The sequence below is a fragment of the Bufo bufo genome, chromosome 1 (assembly GCF_905171765.1).
Source record: "Bufo bufo chromosome 1, aBufBuf1.1, whole genome shotgun sequence".
Lineage (NCBI taxonomy): Eukaryota > Metazoa > Chordata > Amphibia > Anura > Bufonidae > Bufo > Bufo bufo.
In genome coordinates, this window is record NC_053389.1 from 716,874,023 (window position 1) to 716,891,148 (window position 17,126).

At 44.8% G+C, this 17,126-nt stretch overlaps 1 protein-coding gene across 4 annotated transcripts in view; it reads right to left on the reverse strand.

The window, feature by feature from the left end:
- The window catches only part of DENND4A (DENN domain containing 4A), a 149,373-nt gene that overhangs the window by 57,691 nt on the left and 74,556 nt on the right, over positions 1-17,126 (reverse strand). For all 4 annotated transcript variants that reach the window (XM_040414288.1, XM_040414285.1, XM_040414286.1 and 1 more), the window contains exons 5-9: positions 16,709-16,878; positions 15,390-15,631; positions 14,982-15,048; positions 12,044-12,102; positions 9,617-9,761 (exon numbers count right to left, since the gene is read on the reverse strand). In XM_040414288.1, coding sequence (XP_040270222.1) covers positions 9,617-9,761; positions 12,044-12,102; positions 14,982-15,048; positions 15,390-15,631; positions 16,709-16,878 — 683 coding nt within the window. The remainder of the gene's footprint in view (positions 1-9,616; positions 9,762-12,043; positions 12,103-14,981; positions 15,049-15,389; positions 15,632-16,708; positions 16,879-17,126) is intronic.

Here is a 17,126-nt window from a genome sequence, read left to right on the forward strand (position 1 = left end):
TACACATGGACATCAGACTTCAGGAATGGAGCCTGACAGGACACCTGGTACCACTAACCAACTACATTGCAAGGAAATCAAGGGGAAAGAACCACTAAAATACCTTGCTACACAGTGGTTTTACTGCAAGTCTGATCTGGTTTTCTTTTGCAGATGTTTAATGTGTTATATCTGCAAAAACTAGGCAGCCAAATTCAGATGGCGGAGGTTTTCAAGGGAACCTGCCATCAGGATTTAGCCCAGCAAACCACCACCAACCTGCCACCCTGATAGCTTCTGGCAGATGCGGCATAATGAAGAAAAAGAACTTAGATGCCTACCAATGCCAGTCATGGCGGAGGACCCACTCTCCTGAACATTCATGATGGCAGGTCCCCTTATGGACCTGGTACATCATCACAGGCCACACACTGCTTCAGGAGGCCTGTAATGATGTACCTTAACTGTGAGATGTCAATCAAGCCCGAAGACACAAGATCTAAACCTGTCACCATTATGGATAACAGGTTGGTTGGTGGTTTGGAGGGACTAAATACCGATGACAGGTTCCCTTTAAAACTTCAGCCATTAAAAAGGGCTCTCCCTTATTGAAAAGGATGGGATCCATCATATGTATTCTTTTCCCACCCAAGAGAAAAACCGCAGGGAAAGGCTTTCCCTCGGCCAACACTTTATCTAATGTGTAGAGCCAGGTTCATTCAGCAGAGCAGACCACCCATCATATGGTACCCCGTTACTGCATAAGCAGAAGACATGCACTGAAGACAGGAAGATCAGATAAAAGAAATAATGAGGGCATAACGTGGGGCTTAGACTATTGGCAAAATGTGGAATTAGGCTCTGAGATGGCCAAATAAATCTATATGTTTCATACATTTCATTCATACAATATATCATGACAGCGACTGGCAATTCCCGTAGGATTTTCACATTGGGCAAAATAAAAAAGGCGAAAGAGAATATATTGACCATCTATTGTGTTAAAAAGGGGAATTTTCCCCTCTCCTGACATGTCTGTTTTACCAAATACTTGTACCTCCCATGATAGAACATTTTTGGATTCATTGTTTCTTATAAGTCTATGTTGTGATGTTCCTCTGTTATTCCTCCTGGTAGTTTATGAATAAATTGACAACTTGTAGTGTAGGCACACTGTTCAAACACTCAGATCTGCATCTTCTGTAGACAAGTACACTGGGTCGCTCACTTTTCTTGCAGTCTATCAAAAGGAATCCTTTATTTGATGTAATCCATCCACATCCTTTATACCTGAGAACGCCGACAGCTAAAGTGTAAACCTTGCGGGGGGTCCACCACGAGACAAAGATTGCTGTCACCGTTTTTCATAGGATGTTTTTTAAGGTTTTGATACAGAAGTGCGATAATGTCAGCAAAGCAATTTATGTAATAATTATCATGAGAATGTCATTGCTCGTGGAACGCCCACTATATCAGGTGCAGAGAGGATCTGACCGTAACGCATAAGAAAGGGGGCGTGCATTGTAACAGTTTGCAAACATGGGCGTTTTGGATCCCTACAGCACCATGGTTCAAACTTTATGGTGGGAGGTCAGTGAGTTATGCTTGTTTAGATTGTGGTACTTGTATAGTGTATGGACACAGGTTACAAGGCCATTTGTTTCGGGGCCATGCTGCCGGCACTTGATTATTATTTTTTTTTTACCAGAGAACGCCTTTAAGAGAACTTAGGAAATAAATATGCATGAAGGGTTCAACGCAATGGTAAATTAGCATGTATAACAAAAAACATACCGTTTACTCGAAGCTAAAGCAGGATATGGAGCTTAAAGGGGTTCGCTCACTTCAGTAAGTGGCATTTATCATGTAGAGAAATTTACTACAAGGCACTTACTAATATATTGTTATTATCCATATTACTTCCTTTGCTGGCTGGATTCATTTTTCCATCACGTTATACACTGCTCGTTACCCTATTTACAGACCACTCTGCAATCCATCAGTGGTCATGCTTGCACACTATAGGAAAAGGCACCAGCCTATGTGCGCTCCTATGGTCCCGGCCACCAGAGAGGCCGATGCATTTGCCTATAGTGTGCAAGCATGGCCACCGCTGATGGATTGCAGGGTTGTCCGTAACCATGGAAACGAGCAGTGTATAATGTGATGGAAAAATGAATCCAGCCAGCAAAGGAAGCAATATGGAGAATTACAATACATTAATAAGTGCCTTGTAGTAACTTTCTCTACATGATAAATGTGACTTACTGAAGTGAGCGAACCCCTTTAAAGAGGTTGTATCAGGAAAAATATTCTAGTTTTCAAATCAGTACCTGGATCTGAATACCTTTGTAATTGCATGTAATTAAAAATTTTGTATAGCCACTGAGCTATTCAATAAAATGCACCTGTATAGTGCCACCTGCTGTTTGTTCTTTTCCTTATTTCCTGTCCACCTCACTGAGGTGGTCGCACGTGCTCAGTTTAAATCTTCCCTGAGCTGCTGGCCTGAAATAAATCTAGCAAAGCAATTGGAACAATGAATGTGAAGATCTCTGGAGCCATGTGAGGTAGAGGGCTGGTTCTAGCCTTGTTAGTAAGAGATTGTCATACACTATGATGCCTGGTTCTCATTTTTCCATCAACCCCCTTTACTGGATAAAAAAAACGCAATGGGGGTCATTTACTAAGCATGTTGCGCCAGAATTATGGGGTAAAATGCGTAAAAAGTTTTGATTTGCGCCAAATATATGAACTGTTTTCTCCAGAATTTTCACCATAAAGAATGCATCACACCAGAAATGAGTTATAAATGTCAAAGTGAGCAGAGCTATCAAATTGGCGCATATTACGCCTCATTTATCATCCTCTTTTTGGCAGAAATGGCTCAAATTGTTGTGGAAAATTAAGCCAGCTTATCTGGTGGCATTTTATGTAAAAAGTCACATTTATGGCATAAAGATGCAACATTTTGTCGCATTTATGAAAGGAAAACCAACTCGTCGTGGGAACAAGTGATAGGTAAGTATTAGAACAGGATGCATTCATTTTTTCTAATATAAATGAGCAAAAAACTGGGTTTTGCCAGTAAATTAACATTTAACAAAAACGTCCAGAGTCTGAGACAAAAGTCGCAATTTACCAGTCGAAATCTCGCAAATATGTTTCAAAAGTCTCGAGGTTGATCTGGCAGGGGTGGTTGAAATGGAGCATTTTGATTTTATGTCATAAATAGAGAGAAATAGGCGGATAAGCGAGTTTTGATTTAAAAAAAGATTGCATTTTAGTGGTGCGCGCCTTGTGATATATCAGGTGAAACAAATCACCACTTTTGATTTGTAATGTTAGTATTTTTTTGGCGCATATTAGGCCATTATTAAAAAATGTCCCCAAAAAAGTTAATTCTCCTCCAAAATTAATGCATCATACATGCTGTAAGTATCCTGTCTAAATAAAAATTCTTCTGTTCCAGGCAGTCTCAATGGGGGAGATTTAGTAAACTGGTGTAAAGTAGAACTGGCTTAGTTGCCCATAGCAACCAATCAGATTCCACCTTTCATTTTTCACAGCGCCTCTGGAATATGAAAGGATCAATCTGATTGGTTGTTATGGGCAGCTGAGCCAGTTCTACTTTACACCAGTTTGATAAATCTCCCCCATTGTGTCACAGTTACAGGTTTTAAGCAATGGATTTCCTTCTGGCTCACTGGAACAGCCTGTGATTTACAAGAACCTTCAGCAATATGCCGGCTAAGCAGTGATAATCTCCTCCGCCATATGCCTCATTCATGCATATTTTACAGGCTGGCTCGGAAAACTAGATTTTTGTACTTACCATAAAATCTGTTTCTCTTCCGTTCATTGGGGAACACAGGCTTTGACCATGGGTATAGCTGTTGCCACTAGGAGGCGACACTAAGCACAAAAGTGCGAGCTCCTCCCTCCAGCTATACCCTTCCTACAGTGACTAAGCTAAATCAGTTTGTGCAAAAGCAGTAGGAGAAGCAAGACAAAAACAGGAAAACCAAACAATGTACAAACCCAGAATCACGCAGGCCACAACGAGGCCCGTAACCAGAGAGAATGGGTGGGAGCGGTGTTCCCCGATGAATGGAAGAGAAACAGATTTTACGGTAAGTACAAAAATCTAGTTTTCTCATCCGTATCATTGGGGGACACAGTCTTGACCTCGGGACGTTACAGAACAGTCCCTGGGTGGGTCAGAAACTAAGAAGCCATCCAGCCAATCAGAGAACCGCCGTCTGCAAAACTGTACGCCCCAGAGAAGAGTCAGAAGATACAAAGGTGTGCACTCTGTAAAATTTGGAAAAGGTGTGCAAAGCTGACCAGGTAGCCGCCCTGCACACCTGAAGGGCCGAAGCCCCATGATGTACTGCCCACGAGGCCCCCACAGCCTGAGCAGAATGAGCAGTAACCCGGTCACTGATGCGGTACGCTTCCACAATGGCCAAACGAATCCTTTGGGAAATTGAAACTTTGGACGCAGCCAGCCCTCGTCTCGGTCCCTCTGTAATGACGAATAATGAATCCGTCCGTTGGAAAGAGGACGTCCGAGACAGATAGCTGCGAATGGCCCAAACCAAATCCAGAGTGTGGAGCGACTGCTCACGAGGATGAGACAGGGCAGGACAAAAGGAAGGGAGAATAAGTCGATCCAGGGAGGCCGGGGAAACGGTCCAAAATGGTCAGAATGTGCCGCTGAAGAGCCCTGGTATGGAATTGCGCGTAGGGCACTGCTTCGAAGGAAGAGACCATGTAGCCCACAGCCTTCATGCACTGGCGAATGGGAAGAGGCTGAGGCCGCAACAAGGAGAGGATCTGACGACGGAGAGTGGAGAGTTTGTCCGGGGGCAAGAATATCTTGGCCTGATCGGTGTTGAACCGCATGCCCAGAAACATCAGCTGTCGAGATGGGTGAAGGCATGACATTGACAGGTTCAGAACCCACCCGAAGCGTTCCAGGGTGTCCCAGACGATGCGTAGGCTGTCTGCCGCTGTCCGGAATGACGGACCCTTGATCAGGATATTGTCCAAGTACGGAATCGCCACTATCCCCCTGGAATGAAGCAGAGCCATGACTGAGGCCAGAAGCTTGGTGAAGCTGTGGCAAGACCGAACGGGTGGGCCACAAACTGGTAATGAAAAGGTCCCACTACAAACGAAGATATTATGACGTAGATGGGAACATGGAGATAAGAGTCCTTGATATCTATTGAGGACACTCGTACCCAGGTATCCGATATGTGAGCACCATCTTAGTCAGAGAGCACACCCACTCTGGCTCTACCATGGGGCTGGGCAGGGGGGGGCGACTGGGACAGGGTCAGAGCCACTTGGCATTAAAGCAGAGGGGGCCAGACTGACCGGATGGGAAATTTGAGCGATAAGAAGCACATGCAAAATGTCGCACGGAAGTGACCGCCGGCTTTGGGGCCTGGGATCTGAGTTCGGACATAGTGAGTACCTGTAGTCAAAGGTAGGAGGGCTAAAGTTAGACCCTGTAGGAAGGGTGGAAAGAGCTTACCCAGCCTGTGTCCCTTACTGCAGCCTGTCCTGAAAAAACCTGGTGCCAGAGTCTGCAGAGGCCCTCCCGAGCAGGAGATGGGCGGAGTCAGAGAACAAGCGCGAAGAATTCGCGCCAGCAAGCTGGATGAAGGAAGGGGGGAAACGGGGAGAACTCATGCCCCGCCCCCTAATGGATTCGGCCGCCAGTGATAATTAAGAGGAGCACTGTTGCACCCGCTGGAGGTCTTTCCTTCTCATCCCCCGTGTAGCAGTGCCGCTGCAAAGAGCCCCGGTCAAGCGGAGGTGTCGGCCGGGTGAAAAGTACCCGCGGCAAGCGGATCTGAAGTAGACCGCAGTAGAAGCCGGGGTCTAAATTTACAAGCGGCCCTCGCGGAGGAGAGAGAAACAGCTGGGGGCGGGCAGTCGGTCGTCCCCACAGGGGTGGGGGGCAAGCACAGAGGACCCCCTTCCCCCCCCCCCCCCCCTTACTCCCACAGAAGAGCTGGGGGTCATCCACAGCAAGTAATCTGAGAAGGGGCAGAGGGGGGTTGGAGCCAGGAATACTTACCCGTCTGGCGTATTCTGCCCCCCAGGTTCCAGCCAGGTCACCACCTTCGGGTGGGAGGACTGCTATACCGGAAACAGAGGGGACTTGTCGTGGGCGGCTGTGGTGACCCGAAGGCTGGCAGGATGCAGATGCTCTAGGAACCTCTGGTCCTCCTTGTCTTCTGGAGACCAGGAAGGAGCAGTTGGCTTGAGGACCCCCTGGTCTCCCGTCTCCTGGGTGGGAGTGCAGGCAGCTAGGACTGCCTGTAATCCCACTAGAAGAAAAGAAAAAAGGGGGGGAACTGCTATACCCAAGGTCAAGCCTGTGTCCCCCAATGATACAGATGAGAAATAGTGCATTTGGATCCAGTCCAGTAACAAGAGCCAGATATGTGATGTAAATGAGGCGGCGGAGCATCTCAATCTGCTTCTAATATTACAACGCGGGCCCCTGCGGGATCAGGAGTCGCTGCACACAGTAAAATGATACGCTGGCATGAGGTGCTTGGACAATGGGGCAGAAAACCATATTAACTGCTATAGAAGGCAAAGCAAAGGCAGTATACAGAAGAGACGACTGCGGGGCTCCGCTTTAATTTGCACTGTGCAGGAATATGTTCTGCATGTAGATGCACTATGTCTTAAACGTGTCCTTCTGTGACTGCTTCATCACAGATAAGAGCAGCGTTATTCATGATTGGTACACTGGTCACACCGCTGCAACAAGATCTGCATGCAAATTCAATGATATGTCCTGATGATGGATTATTATGATGCTGCTGATTGAATCTGAGATGAAGATCTTCCAGGGATAAGGACCTTTGTGTGATGTGATAATTATAAACCATCATTACCATCAAGTATAGTCATAATGTGTAACTGCCGACAGGTCATTAATGGAAAAAAAAAAATTATCTTCCATGATGAGACATGATCGCTTAAAGTTACAGGCCTGTATTACACCAACAGATTATCTGACAGATTTTCTGACCAATCATTGGTCGTTTACACACAACTATTGGTCTGATTGGACAGAAATTGGTCAGATAATCTGTTGGTGTAATACAGCCCTTAGTTTGCATTCTCAATGCATTTTGCATATGAACTGGGAAAGTTCCCGATATATACGTCTCATATATCCATAGGTGCCCTTCACCAGACAGATGCTAAAAAAAAGTGTCCGTTTGGCTTCTGTTGGACCAGCCAGTGTATCTTTTCCTTTGCTATAAAGTAAAGCAACCAAGTGTAAAGCAAGGTATTTTAGTGGTTCTTTTTCCTTGAATTCCTTTTAATGTAGTTGCTATGTCATACCTAGTGCCTTGCCACGTTCCTGAAGTCTGAAGTACAAGCGTGTTGCACACTGAAGACCTTTAGGAGGGGCCAGGAGGCTAGAAAACATCTGGCTATGCAACAAAGTGGTTAGCTCCATTGAGGACATCATCAGGGGAAGATGCGTCTTGCTACCATCACCTCTTTTTGTATCATATGGATGTCGGCCAGGTGCCATACTGGGAACTTGTCGATGGGGAGCTTGCTCATTTGTTCACGGCTTTGGTGACTGTTACTTACTTTACTCTACAGGTTATCTTTTGTATTATCTATTGTATTATATATATATCCTTCGACGGGGAAACACGTGACTGCTGCAGCCAATCACAGGCTGCAACTGTGACCTGCTCCCCATGTGACACAAGGGGAGCAGGTAACCGCTGCAGCCTGTGATTAGCTGAAAAGGTCACGTGTGCCAGCGTCGATGGATGTTGTCCTCACTACATGTGGGAGTGGAACTGCCAGCCCGGGAGCCCAACAGACCGGATCCAGCAGCAGGAGTCTGGTGAGCATTACCCCCACCTTGGGTCGGGCAGGTCAGGGCCACTCTTTTAGTGTTGCATAACCCCTTTAAAGGGAACCTGTCACCAGGATTTTGTGCATAGAGCTGGGGTCACAGAGCTGGAGCGTCGAAATCTCGCAATGCGCGAGCTAGCGCATGCGTAGTTCGTTCCCTGTGCTGATGCCAGCACAGGAAATGAACATGATGCCGACACTGCGCATGCGCTAGTTCACGCATCGCGAGATTTCGGCCCTCCAGCTCTGTGACGTCAGCCAGCAAGGAGGAGATTCGGAGGACGCGGGGCGGTGCTGGGCTCCTTTCCGCTGGACTCATCTCCGGACACAGGACTCATATCAGGTTCATTTGCATATGGATCAAAACGGTTTTTAAACACAATAAAAGCACAGAGAGCTATGAGGACTGGGTATTGCAGATGTGCTAGCGGCCATCTAGCAGGCCATGTCCTCAGCTCTATACACAAAATCCTGGTGACAGGTTCCCTTTAAGTCTATTTTTTCCCGAATCTTAGAATTCACATTAAAGGGTTTCTACCACCAGAAATACTGTTATGTAGCTGACTGACATTAGCGATGTGCTAATGTCAGCACTACATAACAGTATGTTTTTTACCTTTCTCCCTGCAGCCGTTTTGGTAAAAAAAGCACTTTTATAATATGCTAATGAGCCTCTAGTTGCTATGTGGACGTAAAATCAGCACCTAGAGGCTCAGTCTACTCACCCTTTATCCCGCCCAGGTCCCCTGTTCTGCCTGCCCCGCTACTCTTGATTGATGCCACAGTTCGCAGCATTGCTTACGAAATCCCGCGCCTGCGCCGTTCACTTCTGTCTTCGGCGCAGGCGCAGTGAGTGAAGCTCTCCTGATGCCGGCTTCCTCACTGTGACGTAGTCGGCGCAGGCGCCGTGAGGAATCCGGCACCAGGAGCACATCATTCACTCACTGCGCCGAATACAGAAGTGAACGGCGCAGAGATTTCGTAAACGATGCTGCGAACCGTGGCATCAATTAAGAGGGGCGGGCAGAACAGGGGACCTGGGCGGGATAAAGGGTGAGTGGACGGAGCCTCTAGGTGCTGATTTTACGCCCACTTAGCACCTAGAGCCTCATTAGCATATTATAAAAGTGCTTATTTTATCAGAACGGCTGCAGGGAGAAAGGTAAAAAACATACTGTTATGTAGTGCTGACATTAGCGCATGGTAGAAACCCTTTAATACACAATGGTATCCAGAAAAGAAACATATACCACGTGGTATACGTTTTTCTTAATATGGAAACCTATGGGGGAAATATCCCTCCCTATGGCTATAAATCCTCCAGCTGTATACCTGCGACGTACACGGTAAACGCACTGTAAGTGCACCCTAATGCCGCACTCCTAAAAGAGCCTGATGGCATTTCCTTTACGGATTTCTGCCAGTGAAGACCTTGTGAAGATCAAAATCACCAAATACATCGATGTCCCTACGTAAACCTAGATTTGCCACTATCTAAGCGATGTAGTAAGCAGATATTGCTGTGCTTGATGATTCTTTCATCATACAAAGTCTCCATGACAGAAATCAGAAGGGGACATGTCATCAGGATCTTTCCAGGCCAGTAATATTCTTCTAGTAGGTGGCCATCTATCCAGACTTGAGATGAATCTGATGAACACATTTATTTCATGCCTGGTTTCAGAAAAGGAAATGTATTTGAGCGAAAAAAGCCACTTACAGAGACCAAAGCTTCAGTGACACTGGTGAGAACAGACGGCCGTAAGGAATGGATGAGAATCTTGTGTTCTGTGACGGCAAAGACCAGGAGAGTGACTGCGTTCTCAGGGCCCAAATTCTGCAGTAACGTAGAAAACCGTCCTCCGCTGTCGAGACAAAAATGTGTTAAAAAGAGACACAAAATTAAGATACTGCATTCTTTCATCTCTCCTATTATCATACTTATCAACATTTCCGTTGGTAAGATCAGGATCATATAAGTCCCGTTTCTGGGAACGGCCCGAACCTGCCTGGGAACACCCACTTTTGGGTGGGGGGTTGCATTAGCCCCGTTTTCAGCCCGGGACAGTGCAAATTTTCTAGGACTGTTGGCAACAATGTTTTAGCCACAATATTTTGTGTGTGTATATATATATATATATATATATATATGCTGCCCTTATATATTCATTAGGCTTCCTGTGCCCCCCGAATCCTGAGACGATGTGTTGACAGGATATGTGACCGCTGAAGCCAATCACTGAGGTCACTGCTATCCCCAATGATTGGCTGCAGGGGTCACAAGCTGTGTCAAGAGTTTTTTTTAAAGGGGCATAACAAGAGGTTATCCCCCTATCCACTGCACAGGGAATAAACGTTAGATCTGTGGGGATCTGACTGTTGGGATGGGGGTTCCACATACCCCATTTAAATGAAGCCGCATTTGAGCATGCGCACTGCCGATCCATTCAAAATCTATTGGACTGCTAGGCAATCACTGAAGGATCCCACCAGTCACCCCACCCCATCTAAGTTATTCCTTATTCAGTACCTTCTTGTTACTGGAATGCCCCATTAATATTAGTTAATACTCCAGGCCTAGGGCATCAGATGTGACCTTGCCCCTCAATGAATAAGCTAAATTCTTATTAAAAGGACTCATTGTCCTCCCAGTTTATGTAGAACTTGGATTCGGAGGTAAACATGAGTCTGCAAGGCCAGAGTCACCTCTACTGATCTATACATTCTGTTCTGCTGTTCTGTGTATTTGCACATGAATCTTGTACGTGTGACCCAGGTTAACGTTTTGTTTAAGGGGAATCTCTCACCATGAAATGCAGTCTGCAGGCAGCATAGTATAGAGCAGGAGGAGCGGAGCAGATTGATATATACTGTACTTTTATGCTAAATGATTCAGTAAAATGTGTAATTTATTCATTTCAATCTCTGCTCTTTCTAAGCTCAGTATACACAGCTGTGACCACCCTGATAAGACCACCCACTTGGCTGCTGAGCACAGAATGAGCAGAGATTTAATAAATACATTTTATCTTTTCCCATAAAACTATATATCTGCTCAGCTCCTCCTGCTCTATGACAGCACTGCATTTCATGGTGACCGTTTCCTTTAAAGGGGTTGTCCGCTTCTTTTTTTTTTTCTATTGATGACCTATCCTCACGACGGCGAGCTATGGACCCCTGCCGATGTGATATAGATGACCTATCCTGAGGATAGGTCAAACAATATAAAAAAGCAGAGAAGCCCTTTAGGGTCCATTCACACGTCCAGATCCGTTCCCCAAATTTGCAGAACGGGTGTGGACCCATTCATTTTCAATGGGACCCGGAACGGATGCGGGCAGCACACTATGTGCTGTCTGCATCCGCACTTCCGGATCTGCACTTCCAGATCCGCAATTCCGTTCCCGAAAAAAATAGAACATTTCCTATTCTTGTCCGCAACTGCGGTCAAATAAAGGCATTTTCTATTATAGTGCCGGCGAAATGCGGAACGCACATTGCCGGTGTGCATGTTTTGCGGATCTGCAATTTGCGGACCACATAACACCTACAGATGTCTGAATGGACCTAAGCTGTAGCAATGTAACAAAGTTTGCCATAGTTCTGCTCATCTATATAAGTAATCGGACTAGGAACTAAACTAAAGAGGGTCGCTGCAGCTAACTGAGCAATCAACCGGGAGACACACTGCTTCTGTAGTTTGCTAGTGAAGGTCGTGGGACCCTGCCAGGAATGACAAGCTAGCAGAACAAAAAAAAACATAATTATTCAACACTAATTAATTTTCCAGTAATTAAATGTAAATGTTGGCGCTATTATGCAGCAGCAGAGAATGACAAATCACCGTCCTTTCAATTAATCCCTGCACTAATGAACGCCAGTTTACAGTCCTGGGCTGGTCACAGAGCAGAATCCCGTGACACACGGTAAGGAGAGATGTCGCACTGCGGGGGGAAGAAAGGTTGCTAAAGTAACCAAACTCCAAATGTGCCGGGAGGCTTAAAAAACGTGCCCCTCACATGACAGCACCCATCAGATGCAATTAGCTTGACTGGAGCAGTATTATGCAACGCTAATCCACGGGAAGCTGGAACTGCATTCGTGCACCTGTATGTGTCGGAGCTGGCACCGAATGGGGTGTACTTGCCTCAGAGGAAGCGGTGAGGACACAGGTTGGCTCAGGATCAGGGTATCGTGCGGGGACAGCTATGCGAAAAGACAGCAAATTGTGTTTGATCAGCAGAGCAAAATGGCTGGATTTACATGAGAGGAGAAACATACAGAGCAAGCAGCACAATAAACACTTATTATCAGAATTACCATGAAGTGGTGCAGCACAAGCCAATCATTCCCCCGCTATTAAACCCAGAGAGTCCTCAAGTCAAGTGATGCTCCTCAGTCTTCAACTCAAGTGATGCTCCTCAAACCAGGATTAATTACATAACTTGGTTCAGGGGCTTTAATCGGGAGCACCGTACATGTACAATGCGGGATTAAGGCTCCTGAAATCTAGCAGGGGCAGGTATGTTCCCTGGCTGTCACTGACATACATACTACATAAGGTATCCCATAACCACAGGACCATGGGGACGCCCACCGTTTCCAAGAACAGGGTTTGCCCGTCCTGATGGAGAAGCAGGTTGAGTATGTGCCCTGCCGCTCCATTCATTTTCGATGGGACTCCCATAGAGAATTCATGGATCGGTAGGGCACATGCTCAGCCATCAGTTAGGTATCCCCTATTCTGTGGATTCCTGTAAGTCAGCTGGATATCTCTCTGCAATGAACAGAAATGAGAGTTGGATAAAGTAACCAAACTGGGTCTCAATATCCTAATTGATCATAGGCATCTTGTAGTGAACGTATCTGACATACCAATGTCTCATGAGAGCCGCACATAAAAAAACAAAAAAACTCTTACATGCTACCAATGGTGCCGTCAGTTATAAATACTTACTATGCAAGTAGTCATAGTAATGAATATGAAACACTTTGAATTATTTTCACTTATTTGAGAATTTCAGGATTTCTGCAACAACGCATCAAGATCTCTGCTTGCTGTCATTTCAGAGGAAGCGTCCAGTGTATAAAAATGTGTCCTGGTCATGTGATAGCCACACAGGTGCTCGGCTCAGCACAGTCCCTTCAAGATTTAAGGGCATCTCCAGTTTTTATTTATTTGTTTATATAATAGGAAATCATACCATTTTCTAATATACAGGTATTTAAAATTCCGCAAACATGCCTTTCTTATATGCAGCAGTTGGCCCCTATATGCAGTAGAATGGTATAGCCTATGTATCAGTCCTGTGCAATGTATCCATGGCCTATCTGAAACATGGCTTCAGTCACATGATGTAAACCCTGACATTCAGTAACCCGCAGTATTACATGACATTCATGTGCTGGGGTCAGTAATGTATCATTTCTTTTCTTTTTTTTAACCCACCCTGGGTTCTTTGTTAACATTTTTTCCACTGGTCAAACCCTTTAAAGAGTCACTGTATTTTCACACGATTTTATTTAATAGAGAATGGTGTAACTAGCAAATTTCTAAATCGCTTTCAAAATTATGCCTGCATCCAACTGAAAAAACCCCACAAAAAACCCTGTAAAGTCATGGCCACTAGGGGTCTCCCTTCCACCTAAGTTCCAGTCCACTGCCTGTTGTCAGGCAAGATTCCTCCCTGATAACAGAGACACAGAAGACGGCTGAGAGATCGTGTCAGAGCTAGCTGAGATCCCGAGCGTGATAAAATAACTGCTGAACATCACAGGAGCCTCCTGTGTGTCTTTAAGTGTGATTTATCCCTCCTTATCTGTTCTGTGAGCTCCGGAGCTGAAAAAAAAATAGTGGAAAGTAAGGGAAAGGACATCACAGCAGTACAGTGCTGGCAGAGTCCACAGAAAGAGACACCCCCCTGCTTTTGAGAGAAATGCATCTAGCTGTGCAGCTGAAACAAGGAATAATATGGCTGGAAAAAAAACATTAGGGAAGCCTAAACATAATTGTTCCTTCACAGTTATGATTGTTAAAAAGAAGCACAGCCATTACGTAAACATTTTTGAAAACTCAGCTACACTTTGTAGTGTACGTTGGTTCTTGAAATCTCTTGAAAATGTTAGAAGGCTTTATTGGTCTGGTTGTTTGCTTTACTCTAGCTATCAGTGGAGATCCCGGCTTGCAGAATTTTTAAACGCACTAAACCCAGAACAAATCATACAGTTAAACATTCTACAGGATTTTCTGCAGGTTCTTAAAACAAACAGTCTCGCAGATATTCTGCAGAGAACACATGGGTTAATCTCCTTCTGAGCTCTTCTATTTTCTGAAGGAAAACAACCGAGGGCTGTGAATTAGCCAAGGTGTGTGGCTTATGTCTTTTATCCTACTGCAGACAAGACACAACAGGGAGGCTCCTGGTCCAACCAGTTGTCTTACAGCCAGACACAGGTCTATGTAATGGAGAAGTAAGGGGGCATGCCTGAGCACCTGGGACACAAAGAGATTTATTATTTATTTCTCAGTTTTAATTGTAATTAATTGTAAATGTAATATAAAAAAGGAAATGATGAGGTTAACGGAGGAAGAGCTTTAGGCCTCTTGCACACGACCATATGGCTTTTTCAGTATTTTGCAGTCCGCAAAAAATACGGATGACGTTTGACGTCCACGTGCATTTCATTTTTTGCGGAAAGGAACAGCTGGCCCCTGATAGAACAGTACTATCCTTGTCCGTTATGCGGACAATAATAGGACATGTCCTATCTTTGAACGGAACGGAAACGGAAGGCATACGGAGCACCTTCAGTTTTTTTGCGGATCCATTGAAATGAATGGTTCCGTATACGGAAGCAAACGGGAAAAAAAAAAATGTTTGTGTGGAAGAGGCCTTATACTTCTTCTATACTTAGTGTTTGTTTAAAGCATACATTTTTAAAGGTAATACAAATTGTACAAAGTTTTAACGCACTTTAATTTACAGAATGACAGCACACAGAGCTCTAAGATAATATTTAGTAGACTTTGGTAATAGCTGTAAGGATTTCCTACGTTTTCAGTAACACTGCAGCTATAGCTTTACCTGTACCAATATTCTTGGCCTCTGAGGAGAAGGGAATGGAACTTTGTGCATGAAGTGGGAGATGTGTCTGGACGAGAGACGAAAAAGATAAAATAGTTATTGTGAAATATTAACCACTGCATATCCCAAAGTGAGAAAAACGTTCACTTTTTGTCAAACAGAAAACATTTTGCAATAACAGTTTATTTAAAAAAAAATTAAAAAAAGAAGACAGTGAATGAAATACACCGATGACCTCCCTTTAAAATATAGGGCAAAGCCCCCATTTACACAGGGGTCTGAAAGAGGATCTGTAAGTAACAGTGTGACACTAGAAGTCGGACTGCTCAGAAGAGGGAGAACTCATCTGAGCCGACAGAACAATGCAATGTCGGTGAATTATTAACAGCCTCCAGAAGGATAACTTACTTCTCTATTGGGAGCACATGAGGTCCGGAGATGGAATAGCGGTAGAGGAAAGTGAGAAATTTCTTGAAGGCATCAAAGAAAGGCCAGTGAGACAGGAGGCAGATGCACTTGCTGACATGGAGGCTCTTAGAGGCATCCAGCCTCCCCTCTGTGTTGCTTGCCAGTCCTAACTGTACTTTCTGCTTTTCAGTCAACTGCTCATGGCCACATGGCTCATAGAACTGTATGGCCGCTCCGTACACCTAAAAGTAATGCAATTTGTAAAAACCTCTCTGTAAAAAAAACAACAAGCCAAAATGGTAGCAACAAAGATAGATTTCAAACAAATGCAGATCAAATACGGAACTTTTCTTAAAACAATTAGGTCCGATTTTGGGTCAGTTTCAGTTTGTTCCGTATTTTGGGACAAGTTTTTTTTTGTTAATTAATGGCTGGCCTGATGGAAGAGACAGATCCAGGTGTGGTAGTCCCTATCAAGCCCTTCAATTACATCAATGGGATAGAGAAACACTGCAAAACCTTGATTCCAAGATGCGTTACGACAAATAACCAGCCAAGCGCAGCTACATTAACGAATAAAAGACCCCTTTATACGGACTGATGATTGGAGCAATTATCGGGAAGGAGTGTTACTAGAAACGCTTGTGTAAATGGTGCCGCAAATGCTCATTGATAGGGTGAAATCATTATGGATGGGACACCAAAACCATAATTTCTGGGCATCGTCCTGTGTAAACAGGGATATTCTGTCCAGAAAAAATAATTCTCTATGGGAACCAGCAATCACTTGTACCCGTGCAGAGGAGATGATTGCTGCATGTACTGTAAATGCAGCTCTAACCTCCTCTGATCAGCAGGCAATGATCGGGAATGAATGGTTCGGTTCCCAATAATTGCCTATTCTTATTCATTTATCCATAGGGGTGTAGATGCAAGAAAACATAAGCAAACTATTCCCCACCCATCTCATGCAGCCCTAAAGCACCCAAACAGCATTTACTAAATGTCAGGCCTTATTCACACGTCTGTATTACGTCAGTGATTGCTATCCAAGCTGCGGGCCAAGAACACAGAACAGAAGTAAAGCTTTCCATTATACCTTATGTCTGTGTAGGACCCACTCAGGGTTTTGGTTTACAATCACTGATGCAAAACACGGACTAAAACACCGGCGTGTGAACTAGGCCTTATTCTGTGTCGAAGCACAAGATGCTTCCATACCCTAGAAGATTACAGTGAACCAGCATAACGCCATTACTGAATGAAAGGAAAGCTGTAAGCCAATACTATATACACTTATGGGTCCTAATGTCCTGTACCTTTTCAGCAGATGCCCCAGTTAAAACAAAGGTAGAAAAAACTGGAAGCGGATAATTACTGTTGGACGGCCAGCTTTCTATCGTCGCCCCCATGGGCAAGCAGAAGAGAGGCACAGACTCTGGCAAAGGAAAGGACTCGTAATCCTCTTCTGGATATCTGCATATTAAACCTGTACAAACAGAAATAGGTTGATTTTCGTAACCTGCTCACAACAATCACTACTGTCGAGGTGGACTGAACAACCTGCTCATAGCAATCTGTACATACGGCTTGGGGAAGCAGTCAGCCAGGAATGCGGACAATGGGCACGTCCGTTATACCCTTTATAGGGCAGACTCTGTTTAATGTAAAGCCCAGACCAGCGCCTAACTTTAAGGAATCTAGAAGATCACACATGAGAGAACGCCTATTAAGCTG